Consider the following 24,204-nt stretch of genomic DNA (forward strand, 5'->3'; position numbering starts at 1 on the left):
AGATGTAATTCTGACCCTGGATACTCAGACTCATTAGTGATTGCCTTGGCACTCTGGAAAGGCCTGAGGTTCAAGTTTGAGCTTCAGTGATAAGAGCTACTATAAGAGTTGTAGGTCATGGAGGTGAGGGATAACCTTCCTGTCTTTATTGTTTCCTCTTTCAGCTGAGCAGAGTAAGGACAGAGTAAATGAGGCAAAGGAAAGCTGGGTGAATAACGTCAACAAAGATGCTATCCTTCCCCCAGAGCTAACTGGTACTCTAGAAGAGCCAGAGGATGTAGCACCAGCAAGCCCAAGGTAAGGTAGAGCTCACAGGGAGAGCCGCTGGATGTGGGATTCATGGCCTGGTGTGCTATGAGTGCAAACACCAGACTCTTCTCACAGGCACTTTGATGGGAGTATGTATGAGAGAATTTGGGGACCTGATGTGGACAAAGCCTGAGCAGTACTCTTCCAACTTCGAGAATTTCTAACAGACCTGAATGTTAAATAAAATTAAAATGTTAAGTGGGTGATTTCTCCTAGCACCAACAATAGCTGATTTTTATTTGTGTTAATGATTTCACCTTAGAGTAGAATGAAGAGGTACTTCAAAATAAATATAGTCGTTTCAGAGAAGAGGTGAATTATGATCAAATTGTACAACCTGGTTCAATGGAAGAAGCTCAAGTTTCTGGGAAACCAGACATGAATTCAAATCCTAAATATGCCACTTATTAGCCATTTGATGATGGACAAGTCATTTAACCTCTCTGAGTCTCTTTTCTTAACTCTAGATAGGAAAGATAATACACACACACACACACACACACACACACACACACACACCAGAAAAGACTATAGTGAGAATTAGTGATAACGTAGGTAGAATACCTGGTATATAGGAGGTGCTCAGTAAATGCCTCTTTAGGATGCAGATTGTCCTCAATATTTCAGTCTTGATTTTTTTTATTTTTTTGGTGTTTTCCATACCTGTTACCATCTGGCCAGTCAAAAATGTACATTTGTGCATCCTTCCTAAGAAGTACCTGACTGTGGAGCTACATTGCCAGAAACCTTTTGATGATTTGCTTTTAGGTATTTAAGATCTTCCCATTGGTGTTCATCCCTTGGAGGTATAGTTATTACCCTTTGGTGGGAAGGCAGTTGCATTGTATCTGTACCTCCTCAGTGAAGACAATTCAATTCAGAGTCTACAACAGGGCTGAAGTCAACAAATTTGCTGGTAGGATAATCACTGAGTCAGTTTCCAAGTCTGAGGCACCTAGGGAACAGGGATATTTCTAATGTAGTTGACACATGAGGGAGAAGGTCTATAATGTAGGCATCAATAGGCATTTCAGAGCCAAATATGAGTAAAGTTACATGACATGAATAATGGAATACTGGTTCTATTAAGGTACACAGTATCCATCTCCCGGTTGGAGAGGACTCAGTTCCATGGGTTGTAGGCTGGACTGTTTCCCCTCTGGGATGATTTGTAATGTTCTGTATGTAGAAACCATGTTGGCTAGAAGTTAAACAATAAGTAGTCACTAACTGATTTTGTGACCTTGTGTTAGAAGTGACTTAACTTCTTGGGCCTTTGGTTTCTCAACTATAAAAATGGAATGATAATGATTTTCCAGCAGGATTACTGAGAATTTAATTAGCTAGTAAATGTAGAATTCTTAAAATGGTCAATAGGACATAGTGGGCATTTAGTGAATGGAAGTATGGACTCTCACATACATTGAGTGAGAATCGACCCCTACCACTTCCCCTTGGTGACTTCCCATTTTCCAGCAATCCCCCTAATGAGATAAAGGATTTCCTTCCATAGGGAAAGATGAGAACTTAAGTATTAGAAACTCCAGGAGTGAGAACACAGTTATTTAGAATCATCATTAAGGAGCTGAGAGCAGCTCCTAAGAGCCAATCTGATGGGTGATGGGGACACCAGAACACTAACTAGGGGAGGAGGGTTCAAGTACCACAGAAGGGGAAAGGAGATTTGGGGGTGTCAGAAGACCAACTTAGCTTACTGCACAGTTTTATCTGGGTCAGACTTCCTGTCCTTCTCCCAAGAACGCATTTCATCTCAAAGGGCCTGGGGGACAGAGGCGCCGCTGCCCTCATTACCTGGCTTCTTTTCTTCATGACCCCCATGCAGGCTGGTGGGTGTTTCTCCCCTGTTCCTCAATCTGAGGCTATTAATATAGCTTCCCCAAGTCATATCTTCATTATTTTCTGCATTCCTTGTGTGGCCTCAGACGAGTCTTTCTGGTTTCATCTGTAAATCAGAGCAGAGCTGCCTCACCAGGATATTATGAGATTAAATGAAATGAGATGTGGGAACCACTTAGCATTTCACAGGAAGAAAGAAAATTGGCAATTTCCAGTGGCTTTATAATTATGTTATTATAACATAGATGAGGTATGGTTCAGAAGGCAAGAATAAAAATGTCAGAATAAAAATGTATGCTGCTTTGCTCATGACGTGACATGGGTGGTAATCATCCAGAACTGTGGAAGGAGCTGTTGTTTACTTCTTCCTTCCCATGTCAGAAGCTAGTACTTTACTCAGTATCGGGTTCCTGCGGTGTTTCTCACCTATACTTTAACCTTTGCGAACTGGGTGTGTTAAGTGTATTTTGGGGCCTGTACTTTTAGTGGAATTGAACTTCAATAGCATGACTCAGTACCTGTCAATATTTTCTTAGCCAGGAGTCAGGTGTCCGGGAGTGTTGTGAGGCAACAGTGAGTAGATATTGCAGTTTCTGAAGCAGTTTTTCTAATAGGTTCTGTGGCAAGATTCCTTGTTTGTATGGGCACAGTTCTGTGGGGTCCTTCCTGGGAAGAATTGAAACACTGTGGGTGCCTGGCATGAACTCACGCGCCATCTGGTACCTGCATTCTTCCGGAACTCATCTTTGTTTGCACCTGTCACACAAGGAAGTAGAGAGAGGTTTGATGAATGAAGGAGTAGAGAGTGAGGTTTTCTTTAAAGTGGCAAAGGGAAAACTCCAAATGCTCACAGTTCCAGTGCTGGTTGCTGAATTTTAACTGTGCAGTATTGGCACAAACTGTGGTCAAAGACCAGTGTTTTGGTTTTTTAAAAAATAATCTGTATTTCTTAGTCATCACAGATTGGAATCTTATATAAAAATATAACAAAAATGAAATACAGAAAACAGCAAAGTCATACAAAGTATAAAGCCCCGATACAGTTTTGGGATGTCTTAGCAAATTGCTATAAATGAGTCTAAATGTATACACTCAATTTCTGTACTCCCCTCATTGCGAACCAGTGACATGCAGTTCTCAGATTGGCACTGGTTCATGAACCACACCTTGATAGCACATCATGTCCTCCCTATCCCCAAATAATCCACAAGACATGGCTGAACCAAGGTGGGGAGTATACAAATAAAGATGTGAGAAGCTCTTCCCATGGGGGTCAGGACCCTGCCCATAAATGAGGTATAACATCTCTTGACTATAGAGGTAGACCTATTTTGGGATGAGAAGACCTTCCTTTGTTACTTGGGATGACATGTTCTGTGAAACAAGGTTGGGTGCTCCGGGCAACACTGATAGTCTTAGATGTCCCCATTTTGGTGCTGCTTTGGTCTGAAGGAGGCTGCAAGTGGACTGGCCTTGTAGTTTCTCTCTCTAATCTCTTCCTTTAAGACTGCCTGTCTGAAGATTGGTCTCTGTGATAGCTTATATTAACACTGTGGCCTCTCACAGGACCAGCCCAATACACTAAAGAAAACGCTAGTTTCTCAAGTGCATTCCAACCTTCTCATTTCTTTTCCCCTTCTGGTTCCTCTTCTTACGTCCTTCCCCATCCCACATCCCTCAGTTGCCCGATGGCCTCTCCTTTCTCCTTTGAAGGAATCTAGCATGCATTCCACTCTAAGGAATATTGACTTTTTAATAACCCTGCACGGACGGAAATTTTCAGCTTCTTGCCTTTTCTGAATGGTCACCTTATTGAAATAAGAACCTGAGCATGTTTGTGGCATCCCAACACACAGCCCAAGTAGTTCTTATCATGTGGTGTGCAGTGCACATGAGGGCATTTCAATGAAAGGATTCAGAGGTCTGTCACGTGTCTGTCTCCCACCCTGTATAGACTTTCTGCTGGGAAGACTTCCAGTCCCTAATGGTTTCTAAAGATTAAAGAATTACCTTCAGAATGCAGACTGATGGGGATCAGAGCCTTCAACCAAGGGAAGCAAAGTGTTAGGTGCAGAGAGGACTGTGTTAGTGGCAGTGGGCATCTCAGTGCCCTGGCATCATATCAAAGAGGTGGTAGTATACTCTGACTATAAACAAACAAGCCCTAGTAATAGATGTCCTCCGTCAGAGGTCAGCTACTGCTTTTGCTGGAGCAAAATCAGCAGGGGTACTATGGGCCAGCCTAAACCACAGGCAGAAGAGTTCAGAAAGGCCAGAAGAAAGACAGTGAAATGTGTACAAAAATAGGAAAGAGAAGCAGGTATGAATGGTTAGGATGGAACACTTAATCCATATATTGGCTCGGTTTACTTTCAGGATATTTATTAGAAATAAAATGTTTAAATATCACTGTATGTAGCTGATTGGAAACACTGATTCAATGTCTTGCTAGCACCCAGTAGAATAAATCATTTTATAGGGTTTCTAATTTATTCTTCGTTCAGTCATTTATTTAGTCAGTCAGTAATTATTCCATATTTATTGTATGCAAGATAGTACCTAGGACCTCAGAGATGAACAACATATGGTCCCTGTCCTTAGGGAACTTATTGTTTGCAAAAGGGGCTGTCATGTATAACCATAAATTGTGATGTCACATGATAAGTGTAATTAAAAGCTATGGGAGCACAGAGGAGTAGCCCCGTGTCCAGGGTGAATGCGAGGGATTGTCAGGGAAGCTTCTAGAGAGAGTTATATGTAAGTCAGTTCTTGAAAGATGAGAAGGATTATGTTAGGTAGACATGGGGAGAATGACAATATAGGCACAGAGAATGACATGAGGGCCTGGCGTGTTGGAGACCTGAAAATGGTCTAGTAGATGTGCTCTGTGAGTGATGGGCAGTTATGCTGTAGGAAGAGACCAGAGCAAGATTGTGAAGAGCCTTGCATGTTGGCCAAAAAGCTGGACTTTTCCTTTAAGTCACAAGGAGCCATCAAATGACATTTTGATCAAGTTTGCTTTTTAGAGTGATCATTCTGATAACTGTGGAAGATGGGGTTAGGCAATTCCATTAGAACACTGTAACAGAAGTTTAGGTGAGAGATGGTAAGAACCTAATCAAAGGAGTGGAGAAAAGAGGAAACGTATGACAGTTTTAGAGATGAAATTAGAAGAAATTTCAGGTGTTTGTATGACACAGGGATATCTAATAATCTATAAAAGATATGTGGGTTACTTGATGAGATATTCTCAACTGTGAGTTGTATGTCAGAACTGCCCAAGGAACTTTTAAAAATCCAGATTTTTCCCAGGGCTGAGCATCACTGCATTTCTTTCTCAGTGTTGAGGACATGGATATTATTCACCACCATGTACCAAGCACCTAACATGTAGTGATAAGTATCTGGGGAATATATGAATTCCAGCACTTTTCTCTTATTGTCCTTCTGCACACTTACCACTACCTGACATTGGGTTACATATTTATTTTTGTGTGTATGTATTGTCCTTCCCCGCCCTCCAAATGCATGAGGAAAAGGCCTTTTGGTTTATTGCTATATTTTGTTTGGTTCACTGCCCTATTCCTAACACATACAACAGTGCCCGAAGAGTGTCTTGTGGAATGAATGAAGGAAGGAATGAATGAATGGAGAATAGACGGAGAGTGAGAGACTGACCACTTGAATGAAAACAGTTGATAAGGTAATGAGTTATGAGGTAAAGAATAATGGTGAATGAGGGGTTAACGAATGAACAAATGAGTGAATGAATGAATGATTGAATGAAGTAGTTTGGAACTCAGGAATAGAGTAGAAAAGAGGAGAAAGGGAAAAGTTAAGCTACAAATGAAGAACATGATCGATAGCCTACAGACTTCATTGCTTTGCGTTACTGAGAATCTCTCAGCTCAGCAGTATCACCATGAGCTCTGGTGATTATAAAAGATGGACAAGAATATGAGGGGTATTCTCACATTTGGACAACTATAAGAGGGGGCATTCACAGTAGAGTACCAGAAGGCATGGAGGTAGGAGGGAGCTTGGCTGCTGCAGAGGTTTGTAATGTCTGTTAATCAAAAAAATCCCTAGAGAATATCTCCAAAATGAGTTCAGGGAGAACAAGGTGAAGCTTTCCCTGTGGTATTTCTTTCCATGGCTTCTGCACTTCCCTAGGAAGTGGTGAGAAAACAATGAGTTTTCTTACAAGAGAAGCTGTACGTCCTCACCTCACTTTGGTTTTGGTAGAGTTAAAGCACTGATTACTTGTGAGTCATCATAATGAACAAAAATGCTAATCTTTAAGCTTCACTTCCTATGCTTCATTGATACTTTTGCCACCGATCTCTGTCTTATCCTCTGTTGAATTGAGACCAAGAAATTAAAACCATGTCTTTAATTCTGAAATAATGTTATTGTTTCTACTAATGTTCTTTTCCCTGGAAGGCTTTTGTTTGTGTCTCAATCTCTTAGTCTCTCCCTCTCTTTCTCCCTCTTCCTCTCCCTGTTTCAATCTCCCAGAAGAATTAGCCACTTACCTCAACCCCTCCCCCAATAATAAGCTCAATGTGAAGCACCTAGCTTTCTCCCAAAAGCAAGGTAGAGATGCCATTCTAAGGATAATGCATTTGATCTTTTGTCCTTGGATATATTGCATATGCAGTGATGTGACCATTTCATTTCTTAGAGGCCTGCCCCCCAAAATCACTTATACTGAGCACTTTAAAACAATCTTTCTTAATCGTATAGGATCTTGGATTTGCCCAAATCACCTGTGGTAGAAATAGTTTCACTGTGACATCAGAGTGTCTTACACTTGGCTGAGAATATTCATGTTAGAGAATTCTGTACCATGAAGTATGGTGGCATCAGACAAGTAATGTTTTACTTAAAAAAAAAATGCTGACTTGAAAGGCTTGGTGTAGCATATTTTCTAATTTACTTCCCTCACTTTATCCCTGAGCCATTTCTTCATTTGTTTATCCATGTGTTTGAGCTTCACTGAGTGTAACATGTGCTGGCACAGTGTTGGGCACTTGGGACGTGACCCAGCATTAGCTTCCAAGAAACTCGCCACCCAAAGGGGGAGAGAGGTGAACAACAGCAACAACATGTGAAAAAAATCACTCGCAGAATTTGCTTCTGATTCGACACTGTTAATATTTAAGCTGCAAAGAACTAGTGTAAGATGTCTGCTGTTATTTTTAACTTTTTTAGAGGGAAAGGCCAGTTAAGGTTCAGAAACTCTTAAAAGTCACTTTATGTGCTTGGGAGCACTTTATGGCTAGACACAGAAACAGGTTGAGTGTCCAGCTGGCCACGTGGTATGATTTAAAGCTGCACCTCTTTCCCCAGCATCCCTGCAACAGTATGATACCTTATTATTCTTTTTAGTTAAGTTTTCCAAGACTTGTATTAAAATGCAGATACTTTTAACCCTAATGTCAATATCATAATCTAATACTTTAATAATTCTTTTAACAAAGTAAACACATTTTGTCTAAGTGTTCCTTCTGGCATTGCAGGTAGTTTTTGAAGGGTGCCTGAGGGAAGAATTACAAGCACGGGGTGTGGAATTTGGCTTGCTACAGTTTAAAAATCTAGTCCTGTGGAATGTATTGAGTATCTTTTATATGCAGGACACAGTCTACTGCCTTGGGGAGGGATTCCAAGAAACAAAGACACAGTATCTGGCTATAAAGAGTCTATATTCTCTTAGGAAAAATAATGCATCCGTGTGTGTGAATATCTGATCATGTGATAACAAATAGTGCCAGACAGAGAGCACATTTCGAATCCAAAGTACCACTGAAATGTGATATAAGGATTTGAGACAAGGAGACCCACTTCCAGCTGGGCTGATACAGGAGCAGTATCACAAGGCGGTGAGATTTGGACTGGGCTTGGAGATGACAGCAAGGATTTGGGCAGAGAGCTGAGCAAACACATGAGGGCAGGGCAGGGGGGGATAGACCAAGTGGAGACAACAGTCAAGTGAGTTTTGGGGATAATGAGTAGATGGAACTCTTTGGCATGAAGGGGCAATAGAAGGAAAGAGTGGGAAAGTATATTGGGTACATGGCAGAGCATCTCCAGTTCCTTCCTGACAAGTTCAAACAGACTTCATTCCAACAGGCCTTGGGGAGTCAGGGAAGGAGAACGAGCAAAAGAGTGACATGATCAAAATTGTGTTTGAGATCATCCCAGCTTAGTGGCAGAATGCTGAATGGATTCGTGGAACTTTAGAATCAGGAGGTCAGATGTGAGGCTAATAAAGTTGATAGAAATAAAGGATGTGACTGTAAAGGTAGAAAGGAAGTGACAGATGTGACAGTCACTGGGAAAGAAGGATCACCTGGACTTCAGTCTTCTTGCTATAAACCACCACTTTATTAACGTGAGAAATCAGAGGCAGTGTAGCCTCGCCATTATTCGTGTGATTGTCTGTTGGGTCAGGGTCAGACACACCTGGCTCAAATCCCCAGCTCTTCATTTATTAATTTTGTGACATCAAGGTTATTTAACCTCCCAAGCCTTAGTTTTTCTCATGAGTAAAATGAGGAGAAGCATACATACCTCAAAGGGTTGTTGCAAAAATCAGCTGAGGATTAGATGATTGCCAAATAAAAGGCAGGAATGCAAAACATTGCTGTATTCCTTGAGAGAAGTAAAGCCAGAGCTTAATCTGAGAAGTAGCTGTATTTTTACAGACTTTGAGGCACAAGACTGTTGTTTTCATTTTTTCTAAGCAGACTAACCCAGTCCCTAACCACGTGTCCCACCCCCTTGTCATTTTCCCTCTCCCAACACACACAGTGGCCCAGTGATACTGTATCTCTGTACTTTAGTGTCTGACCATGTGCTCTGAATGTGTCATTTCTTCCTCTTTTGTTTTCTGAACTAATAGAAACAAAGGCATTTATTTTAAACTTAAATAATGTGCCTTGTTGTTGTTTGGCAAATAACATGGGTTTTTTAAGAAAAAAATCACGGATACCTATCTGCTGCCTGGCACTGGCTCAGTGATCTTCATTTTTCAGTTTTTCATGAGTTGTGTATCAGGTGCTGTACAAGGCATTGCAGAGGGTTTATAAAGATGGTCAAAGAGGTACTTCATAGTGGACCTGACATACATTGGTTGATAGAGTTTAGAAAGAGAGAGACTAGTTTCATGTCTGGTTTTATGATGTGAAATATGGGCACTCAGAACTGGGGCCTATGAAGCATAGGAACTGGGTTTCCAGGGAGCAGAGAGGGGAGAGAGTTGAGACTCTGCTTATCCTTCAGTATTGGTGAGTGGGAGAGGAGGGAAGAAGATGGCAGGACAAAATGGGTGATCCATGGAGCCAGTAGCATTTGGTTGAGGTCCTCTGATTATACGACTGCTTTATTTATAAGGAGATGATACAAAACATTCTAAGAAACTGAGCCTAGCCTCTGCTGTAAGGTTCCTTGTGTCATTCATGGGCTTCTTAAAATGACAGTCAAGAGATAGTGCTTTCTAGTCCTGAGCTATTGGCTATTTTTATTGTATGGACACCGTGAGTTCTCTCAGTGACCAGGTACTGGTTTTCATGTTGGCTGATAGATACCTTGATTGAAATTTGTGCCCACTGTTGTAAGAATAGCCTCCTGCAATGTGTTTTTCTATGAGCCTTAATTCTAGCTCCATTATAAATTCCCATTCTTGTTCCTTGCCCTTCCCTTCCCCATCCTTTTCCCCTCTTTGTCACATCCACGTAATTAAGATGTATTTTATATACATCTGCCTCAACTGCTGCAATTCCTTTCTGGAACAATGAAGAGAGTAACAAAAGGAAGAATGGCTTCCTCAAAAGTTCATCCTTTTCCTGGGACTAAGTCTGTGCAAAAAATAACAATTGAAGTGCAGAGGGAAAGAAAGGAAATGAAGCTGTGGGAACAAGTAGCCCATGTTTTGAGTAACCATATTCTTGGGCAGGGCTCTGTGGCTTTGGGGAAAATTGCTCTCTTTCCCCAACATCCAGTTCCTTTGCTACATGGTGAAAAGCCGGTGCCTTCCTAGGTATTTTCCGAGTTCTTGAGTCTGTGATGTCACTAAGAGGACAGGTGGAGTCCACCTGGGCACAGTGGTTTCAGCCAGTAGTGACTTCACCTTTTATGCCTGAGGCAAGGCCACTGGAGCAGGAAGTCTGAACAGATAGTTTTCTTCTTGTCTGTCCGGGGCCACTCTGACTCTCTTTTTCCTTTCTTCCTTAATAGCCATGGGAGTGGTTGTTCAGGAGGGAACCCTGCTAAACTCCCTTTTCTCCATTTACTCTCACCGTGCTCTCACCCTGGGGCTGTCCTGTCCCTTGGGTAGAGAATCTTCTTCACTCTTCTGAGCCAGCCCCAGGCTTCTACCTGCCACCATCTTTTGGCTGCTGTGCTTACCCTTACCCCTTTTGTATTTGAACAAGAACTCACTGCCCAGCCTGAGTTAGGAGAGTTAGGTTGAGAGCCCTCACCAAGTTGCCTGAATGTACCGGCCTCCCTGCACAGCATCTCTTCGATCGGCTGTCAAGTCACTGGTCTCACCAGAGTTTTTCCTTCAGTTATTTCCTGCCTGAGTTAGAGTGACCACTGCCATTCTGTGAAACCAAGCCCTGAAACTCTTTGGGGCTTTATTTTCAGCAATGACATCCCCTCGCCTTGAGATAAGTTGCTCCCTGTCATCTGCACCTGACCTTAGCTTCTGACTTTGAGATGGGTTCATCTCTACAAATTTACATTGTGAACCTCCTGTGTGCCTGGTACCATGATAAAAATCTCAAGGTTGGGGCGCCTGGGTGGCGCAGTCGGTTAAGCGTCCAACTTCAGCCAGGTCACGATCTCGCGGTCCGTGAGTTCGAGCCCCGCATCAGGCTCTGGCTGATGGCTCGGAGCCTGGAGCCTGTTTCCGATTCTGTGTCTCCCTCTCTCTCTGCCCCTCCCCCGTTCATGCTCTGTCTCTCTCTGTCCCAAAAATAAATAAAAAACGTTGAAAAAAAATTAAAAAAAAAAAATCTCAAGGCTTCTGATGGTTCTGCTTGTCTCATGCCTGTCTTTCGTGTCTGCTCTGCCTCTGCCTTCACTTTGCTGCTTAATGATCTCTAGGCCCCAACTCTCTCTCCCTTCCCGGCAGTTTGGTTTTACAAACTTCCTCTCCTGTCCTGCCTTAATAGCTTTCAGCTTCAGAGGCATGATTTATGCTTCCTCAAAGGGTGAGGGTTTATTCTCTGAATTATTATTTCTTTTGCAGTTCTAGCGTGGTAAATCCAGCTTCCACCGTGATTGATATGTCCCAGGAAAACACAAGGAAGTCAGCTGTGTCTCCGGCTAAGGTAGATTGAGCTCAGACTCCAAAAGTCTCATTTTTGTCAGGAATGCCATTTTTCTCATTGTATCAAAGTACCATGATATAAAGAGGATTTTGTAGTCCTTTTTTGTATCAAATATAGATAATTTTTACTATTTTATGTAAGAAGTCACTCTTGTGGTGAAAAAGTTGGTGAATACCATGTTTCTACATTGCTGAAGACCCCGATTTCTTGCCCTAGAGAATAAAAAAAATCCCCTGTTGGGGATTGCTGCTTTTAAGCATACGGAAAGTAGCTTGTTAGTTCCATATCAGTCCATGTTCCTATTCATAGCTTCCTGAATCTGTTAGAGTTCTGCTTATGGGAGGGGATTGCCAATTTATGAAGGTCAAGACAATAAGCATATTCAGTCTTATATTAATAAAAAAATTCTATTTACTGTTCCCCTTTCTGTCATTGGAATTGATGATCATAACAGTGATTATGAAGCACTCCAAATACCTTGATAAGTGTCTTTTAAATCTTTATAGGAAAGATAAGTTACAATTGTATTTAGTTCAGCTTTAATCTAGCACAGTGAGAGTCTTTTATGTAGAAAGAGCATTGGGGGAATCTGCCCTGATCAGTCTCAGCTTTACCCTAACCTAGACCAGGCCCAAGTTTTCTCACCTTTGTAAAATGTGAGGTTTAGATTTGAATGCCTGGTTCTGGTCTAACTTTGTAGGACTCTGGGATTGAGTATATTTTATACAGTTTAATTCTGGTCTGGCATATTTGGTAATTCTGTGTCAGCCACATTAACCAGAACAGTAATTTTTCAAACATGCCAGACAGAGTTTACTGGATGAAACTATCAAGTTTTGGAACTAATAAGCATTTGTTAACACTGAGTTGCTGCTATGACGTTTAAAATGAGTTTAATAAACAATATTTTTCCCCAGCAAAGGAAGAACCCATTTAATAGCTCCAAGTTGCCAGAAGATCACTTATCTCAACAAACCAAAAGTGAGCCGTCAAAAAATGGAAAGGCTGGTTTCTTTCAGACTTCAAAAGAAGGTAAATATTATTTTTATGGACTAGATATTTGTATCTTTGTTATCTGTGGACCAAGGGAAATTCTGAGTTCCTTTAACTAAAAGAACTTTCAAGAGAAAGTGAAAAGTCCTGATGATTTTCTTATTCTACTGTGCCCATTGGTTTCCTGCCTGAGGGAAGGAAGCAGAAATTTTAGAAACTGGAAGTTCACGCATTCCAGTCTTGGAGCTCACACTTGTTGTTTGACCTCCAGGCCTTAGGTTCCCCCTCAGTGAACTGGGGAATTTTTTGACCAGAGGCATTCATTCATTCATTTAACAGCACATGCTGGCTGTGTACCATGTGAGGACATTCTTTGTGTAAAATGAAAAGAGTTTTTGCCTTAAGGAAAAAAGGCCACTTGACAATGTTATGATCCTCTAATCTGTAATTATCAGCCTAGTCCCTCAGGAGGCATTTGATCAGGTTTGTGGCTTAATTGATTTAAGTCTGCCTTTTACAGAATTTTACTGTTCTTCCATACCATTAAGAAGAAATACTAGACAGTTCAGTCTCTTCAAAAGCAAGTATAAGAAGAGCCCTCAGGCATTAAAAATTGGACAAGGGGTAGAAAATTAACATTAAATAGTGGAGTTGGAGTATCAATTATCCTGTTTTAATATTAGTGTACTTCCCCCCTCCATTGGATACACATTAAATTATGTAAAATATTTTACAGAAAAAAAGGCACTGGAACGTGCTACCCATTTTTTTTTTTTTAACTTTTTGGAAAAAAATAATTTTTGTTTTAGAGATTTTCTTTTTTAAAAAAATTGACATTTTCTTTTTAAAACATTGAATTCCTGGGGCGCCTGGGTGGCGCAGTCGGTTAAGCGTCCGACTTCAGCCAGGTCACGATCTCGCGGTCCGTGAGTTCGAGCCCCGCATCAGGCTCTGGGCTGATGGCTCGGTGCCTGGAGCCTGTTTCCGATTCTGTGTCTCCCTCTCTCTCTGCCCCTCCCCCGTTCATGCTCTGTCTCTCTCTGTCCCAAAAATAAATAAAAAACGTTGAAAAAAAAAAAAATTAAAACATTGAGTTCCTTTTTCTAGTTTCCATACGTGAATTAAAAAAAAAATTTTTTTTAATGTTGATTTATTTTTGAGAGTGAGAGGGCGCAAGCAGGGGATGGGTAGAGACAGAGAGGGAGACACAGAATCCGAAGCAGGCTCCAGGCTTTGTCAGCACAGAGCCCAATGTGGGGCCTGAACTCACAAAGCACGAGATCCTGACCTGAGCTGAAGTCGGACACTCAACTAACTGAACCACCCAGGCGCCCCAACATACGTGAATTTTTTAAGTGACTTCTGTGTTTTTCCTTAGCCTCCTTAAGGAATTTTAAAAATTTTTTCTAAAAACTTGCTGAGTATAAAAATACCTCAAAGTATGGATGTAAAGCACAGTAATCTTAAATGTACAGTTCAATGAAGTTCATGAATGAATTTTTTAATGCTTTCTAATTAGGTCTGCACTTACACGAATACTTTGTTATCTTTAATATTTTATTTTACTCTTTTTGCTAAATGTACATTAAATTCGTGATAGGTGTTTTAAATTAGGGTTATTCTCCATTTGGTATATCACCTAACATGTTTTAATTTTCAGGTGAATTGTCAGAGTCAAAAGAAGAATCGTCGATCCCAGATATTTCAAGCCAAAATTTAGAGAAACCAAAGCAGACATTTCCAGGCCCTGAGAATGGATCTCAGATCAAAGCTCCAATCCCCAAAGCCAGGAAAATGCTCCACAAATCACATGAGTTAAAGCAAGATGATAACCAGCCTTTTCCTAGACAAAGGACAGACTCCCTGGGTGCAAGGGGGGCTCCGAGAGGGATCCTGAAGCGCAACTCCAGTTCTAGCAGCACAGACTCTGAAACGGTTCGTTTTCATCAGAACTTTGAACCCAAAAGCAAAATTGTGTCACCTGGCCTAACCATCCATGAGAGAATTTCTGAGAAGGAGCATTCCTTGGAAGATGACGACTCTTCAAACTCTCTGGAGCCATTAAAACATGTGAGATTCTCTGCAGTGAAGGATGAACTCCCACAGAGCCCTGGGCTAAGCCATGGCCGGGACATAGGAGAATTTAGTGTTTTAGAATCTGACAGATTGAAGAATGGAGCAGAAGATAAAGTGGACGTAGATAAGTTTTGGAATGACCCTAAACCTCCCCAGTACAGAAAGCCTTTGCCTTTACATCAATCAGCCTCAAGCCCAAGTGCATCAAAAAATGAAACATGTCAGCCAATGACTTCTGGTTCTTTTCCAATTAATGGGCACCGTTCTCCCTCACAAGTTTTAACTACAAGACCAGAGTCCATTGAGAATTCACCTACCATCAATGAACACAAAGCCAAACCATCAGAACTGTCAAGGCTTAAATCAGAATTGTCCAAAAGCCCTGCTGGTAAGAGTTGTTACTACCAGGCTATAGAAACCAACCCAATGGGTTTGGAATGACCAAGTCCACCAGCCCTGTAGAAGCCCCATTTTGCCTTTTAGACATTTCAGCTACAATTCAGGCAGGTGCCACTGGGGAATGATTATACTACCTTCTAATGGGTTTGGAGGTAGTATAATCACCAGTAAATAAAGGGATAACTCAAACTAAAACCAGGCACACCTGTGTGACTCAGTTAAGCATTGGACTTCAGCTCAGGTCATGATCTCATGGTGAGTTCGAGCCCCACATTGTGCTCTCTGATGTGAGCATGGGTCCCTCTTCTGATCCTCTGTCTGTCTGTGTCTCTGCCCCTCTCCCCTCATGCTTGCTTGCTCTCTCTCTCTCTCTCAAAAATAAACATTAAAAAAAACCACACACACACTTTCTGGCCCATTATGCTTTTCACTAAAAATTGTTAGCTACCAATAATTTAACTAAACAAATTATAATGTTTTGAGTTAAATCAAGGTGTGTATATAGAGTAAGAATTAAATATATGCTAATATCTTTGTACAGGATATATTATTCAGTTATTTTATCAATTACCATTTAATCAAACTTTGATTTTTTTTTTTTTTGAAAGAGAGAGAACAGGGAAGGAGCAGAAAGAGAGAAAATCTTAACCAGGTTCCATACTCAATGCAGAGCCTGATGTGGGGCTCAATGCCAAGACCCTGGGATCATGACGTGAGTTGAAATCCTGAGTCAGACGCTTAACTGACTGAACCACCCAGGAGCCCCTGACTTTATTTTTAACCTCAGAAGAACCTTCACTTTGTTAGCTCTGAAGGATGGGAACTTAGAGTTCTAGTACTTACTATGAAAAGCCTCAGACCTTGGCTTGCCTGGGGCCACCAGCCATGTGTTCTTAGATGTTAAAAGCGCAGAAGGAACTTTCTCCTTAAGCTGCTGTGAGCGGAGAGGTGAAGGGAATACTGCTTTTTCCTGCTATCTAGATAACTAGCCCTCTCTTGAAAATCTTACACCTCTCAGGAGATGAGACACTGTTTTCCCAGACCCATGTGATTACTTCATAATTCTTATGTTTTATAAAACAGGAACAATGGAAAAAATCATGTTGTATACTCTTTCCCATCTTCAGTAATTCTTCATCCAACCCTATGATGATGTCTTTGTAGTCCAGAAAATTTACAATAGCAGCAGCCACGTGTCTGATGCACTTGCTCTCCTCCTTCCTTATTAGTCAGTACTAAGTTAACTCTGAGTCACTTTTGCTCAGCCCTACAGTTTTATACTTGTTCAGATCAATCCTCTTCTTAAAGAGCAGAGCACTTTCAATCACCCCCCTGCACCCCAGACATTTTAGTTATTTGAACACAAAGGAATATTTTTTTAATTAAAAATTAGCAGGTGATTCTTCAATAAAAACACCTCATGCTAAAGAAAATTACTAAAGTTTCATAAACACTGGCAAATAATTGTATGGTGTTTACTTAAATATTTATTCAAAAGATGAAAAAAATTCTTTAATAATATTTTCATTTACTATAATCCACAGAAAAAAATTGGTAAACCTTTCCTGTTTTTCAAACTGCACCTGCTTTCCCACAAACTACAATTACGTATTAACTATTTGTGTTTTCTGATTTTTATTTTTTTTTTAAATTTTTTTTTTTCAACGTTTTTTTTTAATTTTTATTTTTGGGACAGAGAGAGACAGAGCATGAACGGGGGAGGGGCAGAGAGAGAGGGAGACACAGAATTGGAAACAGGCTCCAGGCTCTGAGCCATCAGCCCAGAGCCCGACGCGGGGCTCGAACTCCCGGACCACGAGATCGTGACCTGGCTGAAGTCGGACGCTTAACCGACTGCGCCACCCAGGCGCCCCTGTTTTCTGATTTTTAAATCCCAGCTGACCAGGAAATTTGGGAGGAAGGCATCATCAGTTACACCTGTTTTGATTGATGGGCCTCCTGGCCTTATAGCTTATATACAAAGTTCTACTTACTTATTAATGCCTTGCTTACCAAAAAAATATATACAAGTAAATAACGAAGCGTAAAAAGAAAACAGGCTCCCAAAAATGATAAATGCAAAGTATGTGGATTGTAAGGGTTTAACTTTAGCTCTGAGCTTCAGGACAGTCAATATCACATTCATTACTACCTGGAAAATACAAAAGAACTCCTCAGAGGAAATTAAACATTACCTGGCATCAAATATTTAAAATAACTGTTCTTATTTTAAAACTAATATACTTTTGGGGCTCCTGGGTGGCTGTGTCAGTTAAGCATATGACTTCAGCTCAGGTCATAATCTCACAGTTCGTGGGGTTAAGCCCTATGTCAGGCTCTGCACTGACATCTCAGAGCCTGGAGCCTACATAGGCTTCTGTGTCTCCCTTTCTCTCTGCCCCTCTGCCTCTCATGCTCTGTCTCTCTCATTCTCTCTCTCAAAAATATATAAACATTAAAAAAAAATTTTAATAAAAAATAAAAGTAATATAGTTTTGTTGTAAAACATTTGAAAAGAAGTGCACACAGAATGAAACAAATATTATCTGTGATGTCATCAGCCAGCATTAACCACAGTATTGCTAACATTTTTTTTTAATTTTTTTTTTTTAACGTTTATTTATTTTTGAGACAGAGAGAGACGGAGCATGAACGGGGGAGGGTCAGAGAGAGAGGGAGACACAGAATCGGAAGCAGGCTCCAGGCTCTGAGCCATCGGCCCAGAGCCCGACGCGGGGCTCGAACTCACGGACTGTGAGATCGTGACCTGAGCTGAAGTCGGACGCTTAACTGACTGAGCCACCCAGGCGCCCCAACCACAGTATTGCTAACATTTAATTATAGAGCCTTTCAAAAATTTTCAAGCATGACTATAATTTTAAATTATGTTTATACTGCCAGATTTCTTTTTTTCCGTATAGCATATTATAAGCATTTCTCCATCATTAAATAGTCTTCTGTTAAACAAACTAACACAGAATTCTTAAAGATTTCTCAAAAGAACTTCACAGTTATTGACATATATTCAATAGTACAATGGGTAGTTACGGAAACCAATATCAACCATGTGCCAATTATTGTGTAACACTTTGTTGTTTTCACACTTAGCCAGAGTTGATGATTAAAATTAAAGATAAAATTTTATTAATTGAGATGTCCTCTAGTGCATTTGAAATGTAGCTGATTTCATAAAAATTCTGCTGATGTAATTTTTAGGAATATGTATTACATAACTTAGCATTTGTAAGGAAGAGGGAGAAATGCTGAAACACTGGAGTCTTTTTTTTTAATGTTTATTTATTTTGAGAGAGAGAGCGAGCCAGCATGTGCATGCATGAGCAGGGGAGGGACAGAAAGAATGGGAGAGAGAGAATCCCAAGCAGGCTTTATGCTATCAGAGCAGAGCCAGAGGCAGGGCTCCGCACCAGGCTCAATCCCACAAACCATGAAATCATGAGCTGAGCTGAGATGGAGTCAGATGCTTAACCAGCTGAGCTACCCAGGTGCTCCTGAAACATCCAAGTCTTAACTAAAGGGGAGAAATACCTGAGCTCCCTTACCTAAGTGTACCGTGTGCCCAATAATTAAGGCTCAGACAGGATTCTCTCTGCTTTCTTGATAGCTTAGCATAAACTTAAATATCCTTCTCTAGCTTCCTAGCCATTGGTCAGCCAACATCAGGGAACAAGTTGAGATCACATTCTCCATCAGTCTTCAGTTTAGTTTATTTGGCTCATAGAAACTACAAAAATCACAAACTATATCAGGGAAATAGAAGATAACAGAGGAGCCTCTTGAGATCATGGTCCTCAAACTCCAATATGTAGAACAATCAGTGGGATAACTGTTAGTAAAGATTCCTGGGCCCCTCTTCAGAGATTCTGCTTTAATGTAGCAGGAGTAAGGCCCAGGAATGCAAATATCTTCATTGTAACATTCTTATACTCTGGCGGAAGCTCCAGAAAGTTGTTTTCCCAACTCCTGAATATTCTGGTCTATGTTCCTCAAACGTGGGTATAAGCCCCCTCTAATGTTTATGAGTATGCCAGTGGATTGGTGGAGTCACAAAATCAACATGTTGCATCTTCTTAGAGTGTCAGTTTTATACATAGATTTGAGAGTAGAAGAAAATATTTAAAATGTAACATAGGGCACCTGGGTGGCTCAGTTGGTTAAACGTCCAACTTCGACTCAGGTCATGATCTCATGGTTAGTGGGTTCAAGCCCTGCATTGGGCTCTGGGCTGACAGCTTGGAGCCTGGAGCCTGCTTCGAATTCTGTGTCTCCTTCTCTCTCTGCCCTTCTTCTTCTCGTGCTTTGTTGTTCTCTCTCTCTCTCTCTCTCTCTCAAAAATAAATGTTGAAAAAAATTTTAATGTAACATAGATCAGAATACTAAATTCACATGAATTTTTACTTTATTTTAATTTAGCTCTACCCCTGACCTGGGGCTTGAACTCATAACCCCACAAGATCAAGAGTCACATGCTCCACCGACCAAGCCAGCCAGGTGCCCCCATATGAATTTTCAGTATAAATCAGAGACTTCAGAGGAATTTCTCAATTGGGTCTATATCCCATATTTCAGAGGTCTACATTTACCTTCCTTTACTGTCATAGAGCAACTCTAATAGAATATCTTAATTAAGATTGTTTATATTGTAGCCCCTGAAAAGTGCGGATATAAACAGCTAGTGGTATGGAAAGTGCAAATACAAAGTGCCTCTTCAAAAGATAATGTGAGTGATTGAATAATAATTCTTTAAGCATTCTCTTATTTAGAAAAGCATTTCTGTGTTGCAGATGGACTGTCTTGTGTTGAGCCTGAGCCATCTCAGGTGCCAGGTCACAGTTCTAGAGACCATCAGCAAGGTAAGCCCCCTCTTCTCAAGGCCCTAAAAGCAATGACGTCCTCACACTCTGATCCATTTGCCACTGAGATAAGGAAGACAACTGATGATTCCATATCTAAAGTCCTAGATTGGTTTAATCGAAGTTGTCATTCAGAAGACAATAAGTCATCTCTCCAACATCCCCAAGGAATAGAGCCCAAAGAAGAAATAGACTCAGAATCACAGGTTGCTACTACCTTGGTGACAGATGACGCCAGTGTAAAAGAAAATGGTTCAAAGGCTCTATTATCTGCCAAAGTTAAACTGACGCCTATGGAATCTGATTTGACATTCCAGGGAAAGGGAAATATGCTACCTTCTGGAAATTGCCAAAATAATAATGTGAATATCAAACCCAAACCTATTAATTTGTTCCAACAAGGCAAGGAAGGTCTAGGCATTTTGCAATCATGTGAAATCTATGACCCAAATCAAGGGAGTAAAACTATGGACTATAGCCAAGGTTCGAAAAACATGGGAGAAGGAAATCGGGTAGTTCCCCCAACCAGTAACTATTCATACAGTGCTGTCACAGGACCTGATGCAGAAGACCAAGTTCCATGCAACATTAAGGCTGTTGGCACCTTAGGTGAAGAAGAGCCTAAGCTTCATGGTTTTGAAAAAAGTAGAGGAAACTCAGAAGTGAATTTTGACTCTTCAACACTTGTCAAAGAACCAAGTTTGAAAGACAACATGAAGACAGAGAAAAAGAGCAAAGAAGAAGATACATACATCCTGAAAGCTTCCTTAGAGCCAGAGTATATTGAGTCACCATGTGGGATTGCCAAAGACAAATCTTGGAAGAAGCCTGAAGTCCAATCACAGGATGCTGTTGAGGCTCCCAAGAACCAAGTACAAAGAGAGAAATACAAAAGAGTAAGTGACAGAATATCTTTTTGGGAAGGTGAGAAAGCTGCTGCTAAATTAACTCATAAAGAACCCACATCATCATGCAGTCAAGGGCGACATTCTGCTAAAGCATATCAGCCTGTGAAGTCCATGGACAATTTATCTACAGGCCAGACTGAATATAATCAAGTCATTAGCAAACAAGTGGTCCTAAATGACAATGGCCACATAGCCCATCTCTCCAGCTTTTATTCCTCGAATAAATCTAAAGAGACCAGTCCTCAGAAACCAGGTCCATCCAAAAATTATCCTTCAGTTGACCAATCAGGTGAAATGTCTCCTTTTCAGAATAGGATAAATGAGCCTATAAAAATGTTGCCAGAGGCTGAGAGCTGGCATTATAAAAGGGATCTTACTTTACCATCATGGCAACATCCTTCAAATGTTGCGAATGGAATATATACTCCTTTGGAGAAAGACAGATCCCTAATTGGTGAATCAAATCCCAACTTTAAAGTTATGTCCCTAAAAGAAAGAATGGATGAACCCAATATGGAACAGGTCTATAATCACTCTCAATTTGAGAATTTGAGAAAGTTTTGGGACTTAGGAGCCAATACAAATAGTCAAGATAATGTTGAGAAGAATACTACCATAGTAAGCCAAAAACCTTTGGTGCCTTTTAATAGCCAGAAACACAAAGAACTCAGTGACATTAAATCATCAGGAAAAAATATCCATGAAATAGGGACACTTCCAGGTAAAAAAAAATTACCAGCAAGAGAGGAAATTGAGAAATTAAATTCAAAGTGCACACTCCAGGTGTTACCAGACGAAACCACATTTCCATTGAGACCATCCAGAAAGTCTGCTCATCAGTTGCCAGGAAATGAGTCATCAAAGGAAAATGTGAAAAAGAATACGGAATGGTTTGTTACACCAGTGTTCAAGGAAGAAAAGGATTACTCAGACCAAGAGATACAAGAATCAATAGTAAAAACAAGTGTTTTGTCTAAAGACTACAAAGACACTTTTAATGACAACTTACAGAAGTTACTTTCAGAAGCTTCATCACCAGCCGTGCAAACTTCTGTTGGAAAAGTTCATGAAAAACAAGTGCCTGAACGAGAGATTTCTGGAAATAAAACATGGCCTCATGACACAGATTTTGCTGATACTGAGGGAGAAGACAGAGGACATGAGGAGATCATTAATGAGCATGTAGACAAAACAGTAGCTCCTCCAAAGGTCAAACCGAACACTTTGACTGCTAGTCTAGACAAACTCCTGAAGGAAGCAACTGGGACTTCACCTTCTCCCTTACCAACCATGTTAGAACCTGTTACCACTAGGATCAACTCTGAGCCTGAAGAGAGTAGAGTTTATGAAAAAGGGATAGAATGGAGTCACAACATATCAGACTATCAAAAAGAGATAATAGCTCCTTTTCCAAAAGGGGAAGAAACTTTGGGAAATGCAGCTCTCCTTCAGAAAGCTGAAAGTGGTGAGTGCCAGCTAAACATGGAGGATTTGTGTCAGATGGCTGCAGAAAGTTCTCACTCATTGGGTCGACCTTCTCATCTATACAGAAAGGATTCTTTTGGGGATGTGGCCAACTCTCCCCAAAGGATGCCTTATTCCAGGGATGCTCATCTCGCTCCCCAGGATAAGGCATTACCTTCACAAAGGGAAATTTCAGAGACTGTAGAAAAAGTCATTCTTCCACCTAACCCTGCCTTGAAGTATGTAAATGCTACATTACAAAAGCTACTTAGAGAAGCTTGGTTGAGCTATCCAGTTGGGAGGGGAGTAGTGCCTGGAGAAGTAAAAGCAGAATTTCCTGAAGGAGTTGAGGCAGCAGGTAGCCCCCAGAATTCTACACCATGGGCTATAATGGACATTTTAATTCCAGACAGAAAGGATTTTTATCCCTTCACTGTAGTTCCTGATAAAACTCATAAAATTGGATCTTACTTAGCTGCCCGAGTATCTCCATCAGAACAAACCCTTTGTTCACCTGATTGCACTGTTACTCAGTATGGCAAAAAGTTATCCCAGGAAGTGGCAGAAATTGTGAAGGAAACAGTTATTCAACCTAAATCAGAGTTCCTAGAATTCAGTGCTGGCTTAGAAAAACTACTGAAGGAAGCAGTTGAAAGCCCCTCCTCAAAAAATGGAAGTGATACAGGGACTCTTTCTCCATCAAAGCTAACAGGTAGTACTGAGGTGCCCAGGCAAGCTGCTTCTGAATTCCATCCTGAGGAAATCAAAGAAACAGTAAAAAAGTCTGAGGCACCATCAATAACTGAGAGTGCTTTTGATATGGGTTTTGAGAAACTTTTTAGAGAAGCATCGGAAACTCCTTCTTACCTGCTCCAGTTGTCAGTGAAGGAAGAAACTCCCGAGAAGGAGTGTCCACAGTCAGAGCAGGCCAGTTTCTTGAAGACAGTGCCCCATTTTTACTGGACAGCCTCAGAGGCCTCTGAAAGGAAGCTTAAGAATAATGTTCTCAAATCTCAAGTCAACCAGTGTGATGAAGTGTTGGGCGGACACCAAGCTATGACTGATTTATCAGTAGATCTTTGTGGTTCTGACAGTGGGGTTGAGATCTTTGGAACCCCACAGCTCTTTGCGGAACATAAAATAGGGGTCACTGAAACTATAATAGCCCCAGAGGACAGGGACAGTGAAAGTGAGGTTGCAGGGGTTCAAAAAGGGGCTTCTCAGGAACCTGGCTTTGAAAAGGCTCCTAAAGCAATGAGTGTGTCCACAAATAGGCAACCCATTTCTCTCCTGACAGACAAAGCAAACCCTACAAAAACAAGTAAAGTTGAATTGATTCTGGCATCACCATGTAAGAGAGAAGAGAACAAGGAAGAAAAAGAAGGTTTCTCTGACTCTGATTTTTCAGATGGAAACATTGGTTCCAATGCAGAAAGCTGGAGAAATACCTCTAGTGAGCATTCTGATTTTTTTAACCTGTTGGTTAATGAATTGATTTGTGGAATGCTGATGTAAAAGATGATACAGTTTTTACAATTGAGATTAATTTGACATTCCAAATGGTGCTAAATTCTTCATATCACTTTAGCTCTACCTAGCCTTTCTTAATGAAAAGCTACATTTCCTTTTATATTCTTCTTTTTTTTTCAAGTTTATTTATTTATTTTGAGAAGGGGGGTGCAAAGAGAGAGAGGAGGAGAGGGAGAGAATCCCAAGCTGGCTCAGCACTGTCAGTTCAGAGCCCAGTGCAGGGCTCGAACTCACAAATCATGAGATCATGACCTGAGCCAAAGTTAGATGCTTAACCAACTGAGCCACCCAGCCTCCTTTTTATTCTTTAATCAAATCAGTTACATAGAGACAGTTTTACCCACAGGCAGTGTTTCAGAATCTGACTTTATTCTCATTAATCACAATAGAATTTTTAGGTTTTAAAAGTATTTTTTAAAGAACTTTTTGGGTTTAGAAAGTACTTCTAAAACATCCTAG

At 40.8% G+C, this 24,204-nt stretch overlaps 1 protein-coding gene across 19 annotated transcripts in view; it reads left to right on the forward strand.

Moving 5' to 3' along the window:
• Positions 1-24,204, forward strand: part of SYTL2 (synaptotagmin like 2) — a 153,470-nt gene that overhangs the window by 102,494 nt on the left and 26,772 nt on the right. For 12 of the 19 annotated variants that reach the window (XM_058687594.1, XM_058687589.1, XM_058687587.1 and 9 more), the window contains 5 exons: positions 165-297; positions 11,423-11,504; positions 12,422-12,536; positions 14,158-14,961; positions 19,775-23,668. In XM_058687594.1, coding sequence (XP_058543577.1) covers positions 165-297; positions 11,423-11,504; positions 12,422-12,536; positions 14,158-14,961; positions 19,775-23,668 — 5,028 coding nt within the window. The remainder of the gene's footprint in view (positions 1-164; positions 298-11,422; positions 11,505-12,421; positions 12,537-14,157; positions 14,962-19,774; positions 23,669-24,204) is intronic. The other 7 variants (XM_058687602.1, XM_058687597.1, XM_058687598.1 and 4 more) reach the window with 3 other exon arrangements.

Source organism: Neofelis nebulosa, chromosome 10 (assembly GCF_028018385.1).
Source record: "Neofelis nebulosa isolate mNeoNeb1 chromosome 10, mNeoNeb1.pri, whole genome shotgun sequence".
Taxonomy (NCBI): Eukaryota; Metazoa; Chordata; class Mammalia; order Carnivora; family Felidae; genus Neofelis; species Neofelis nebulosa.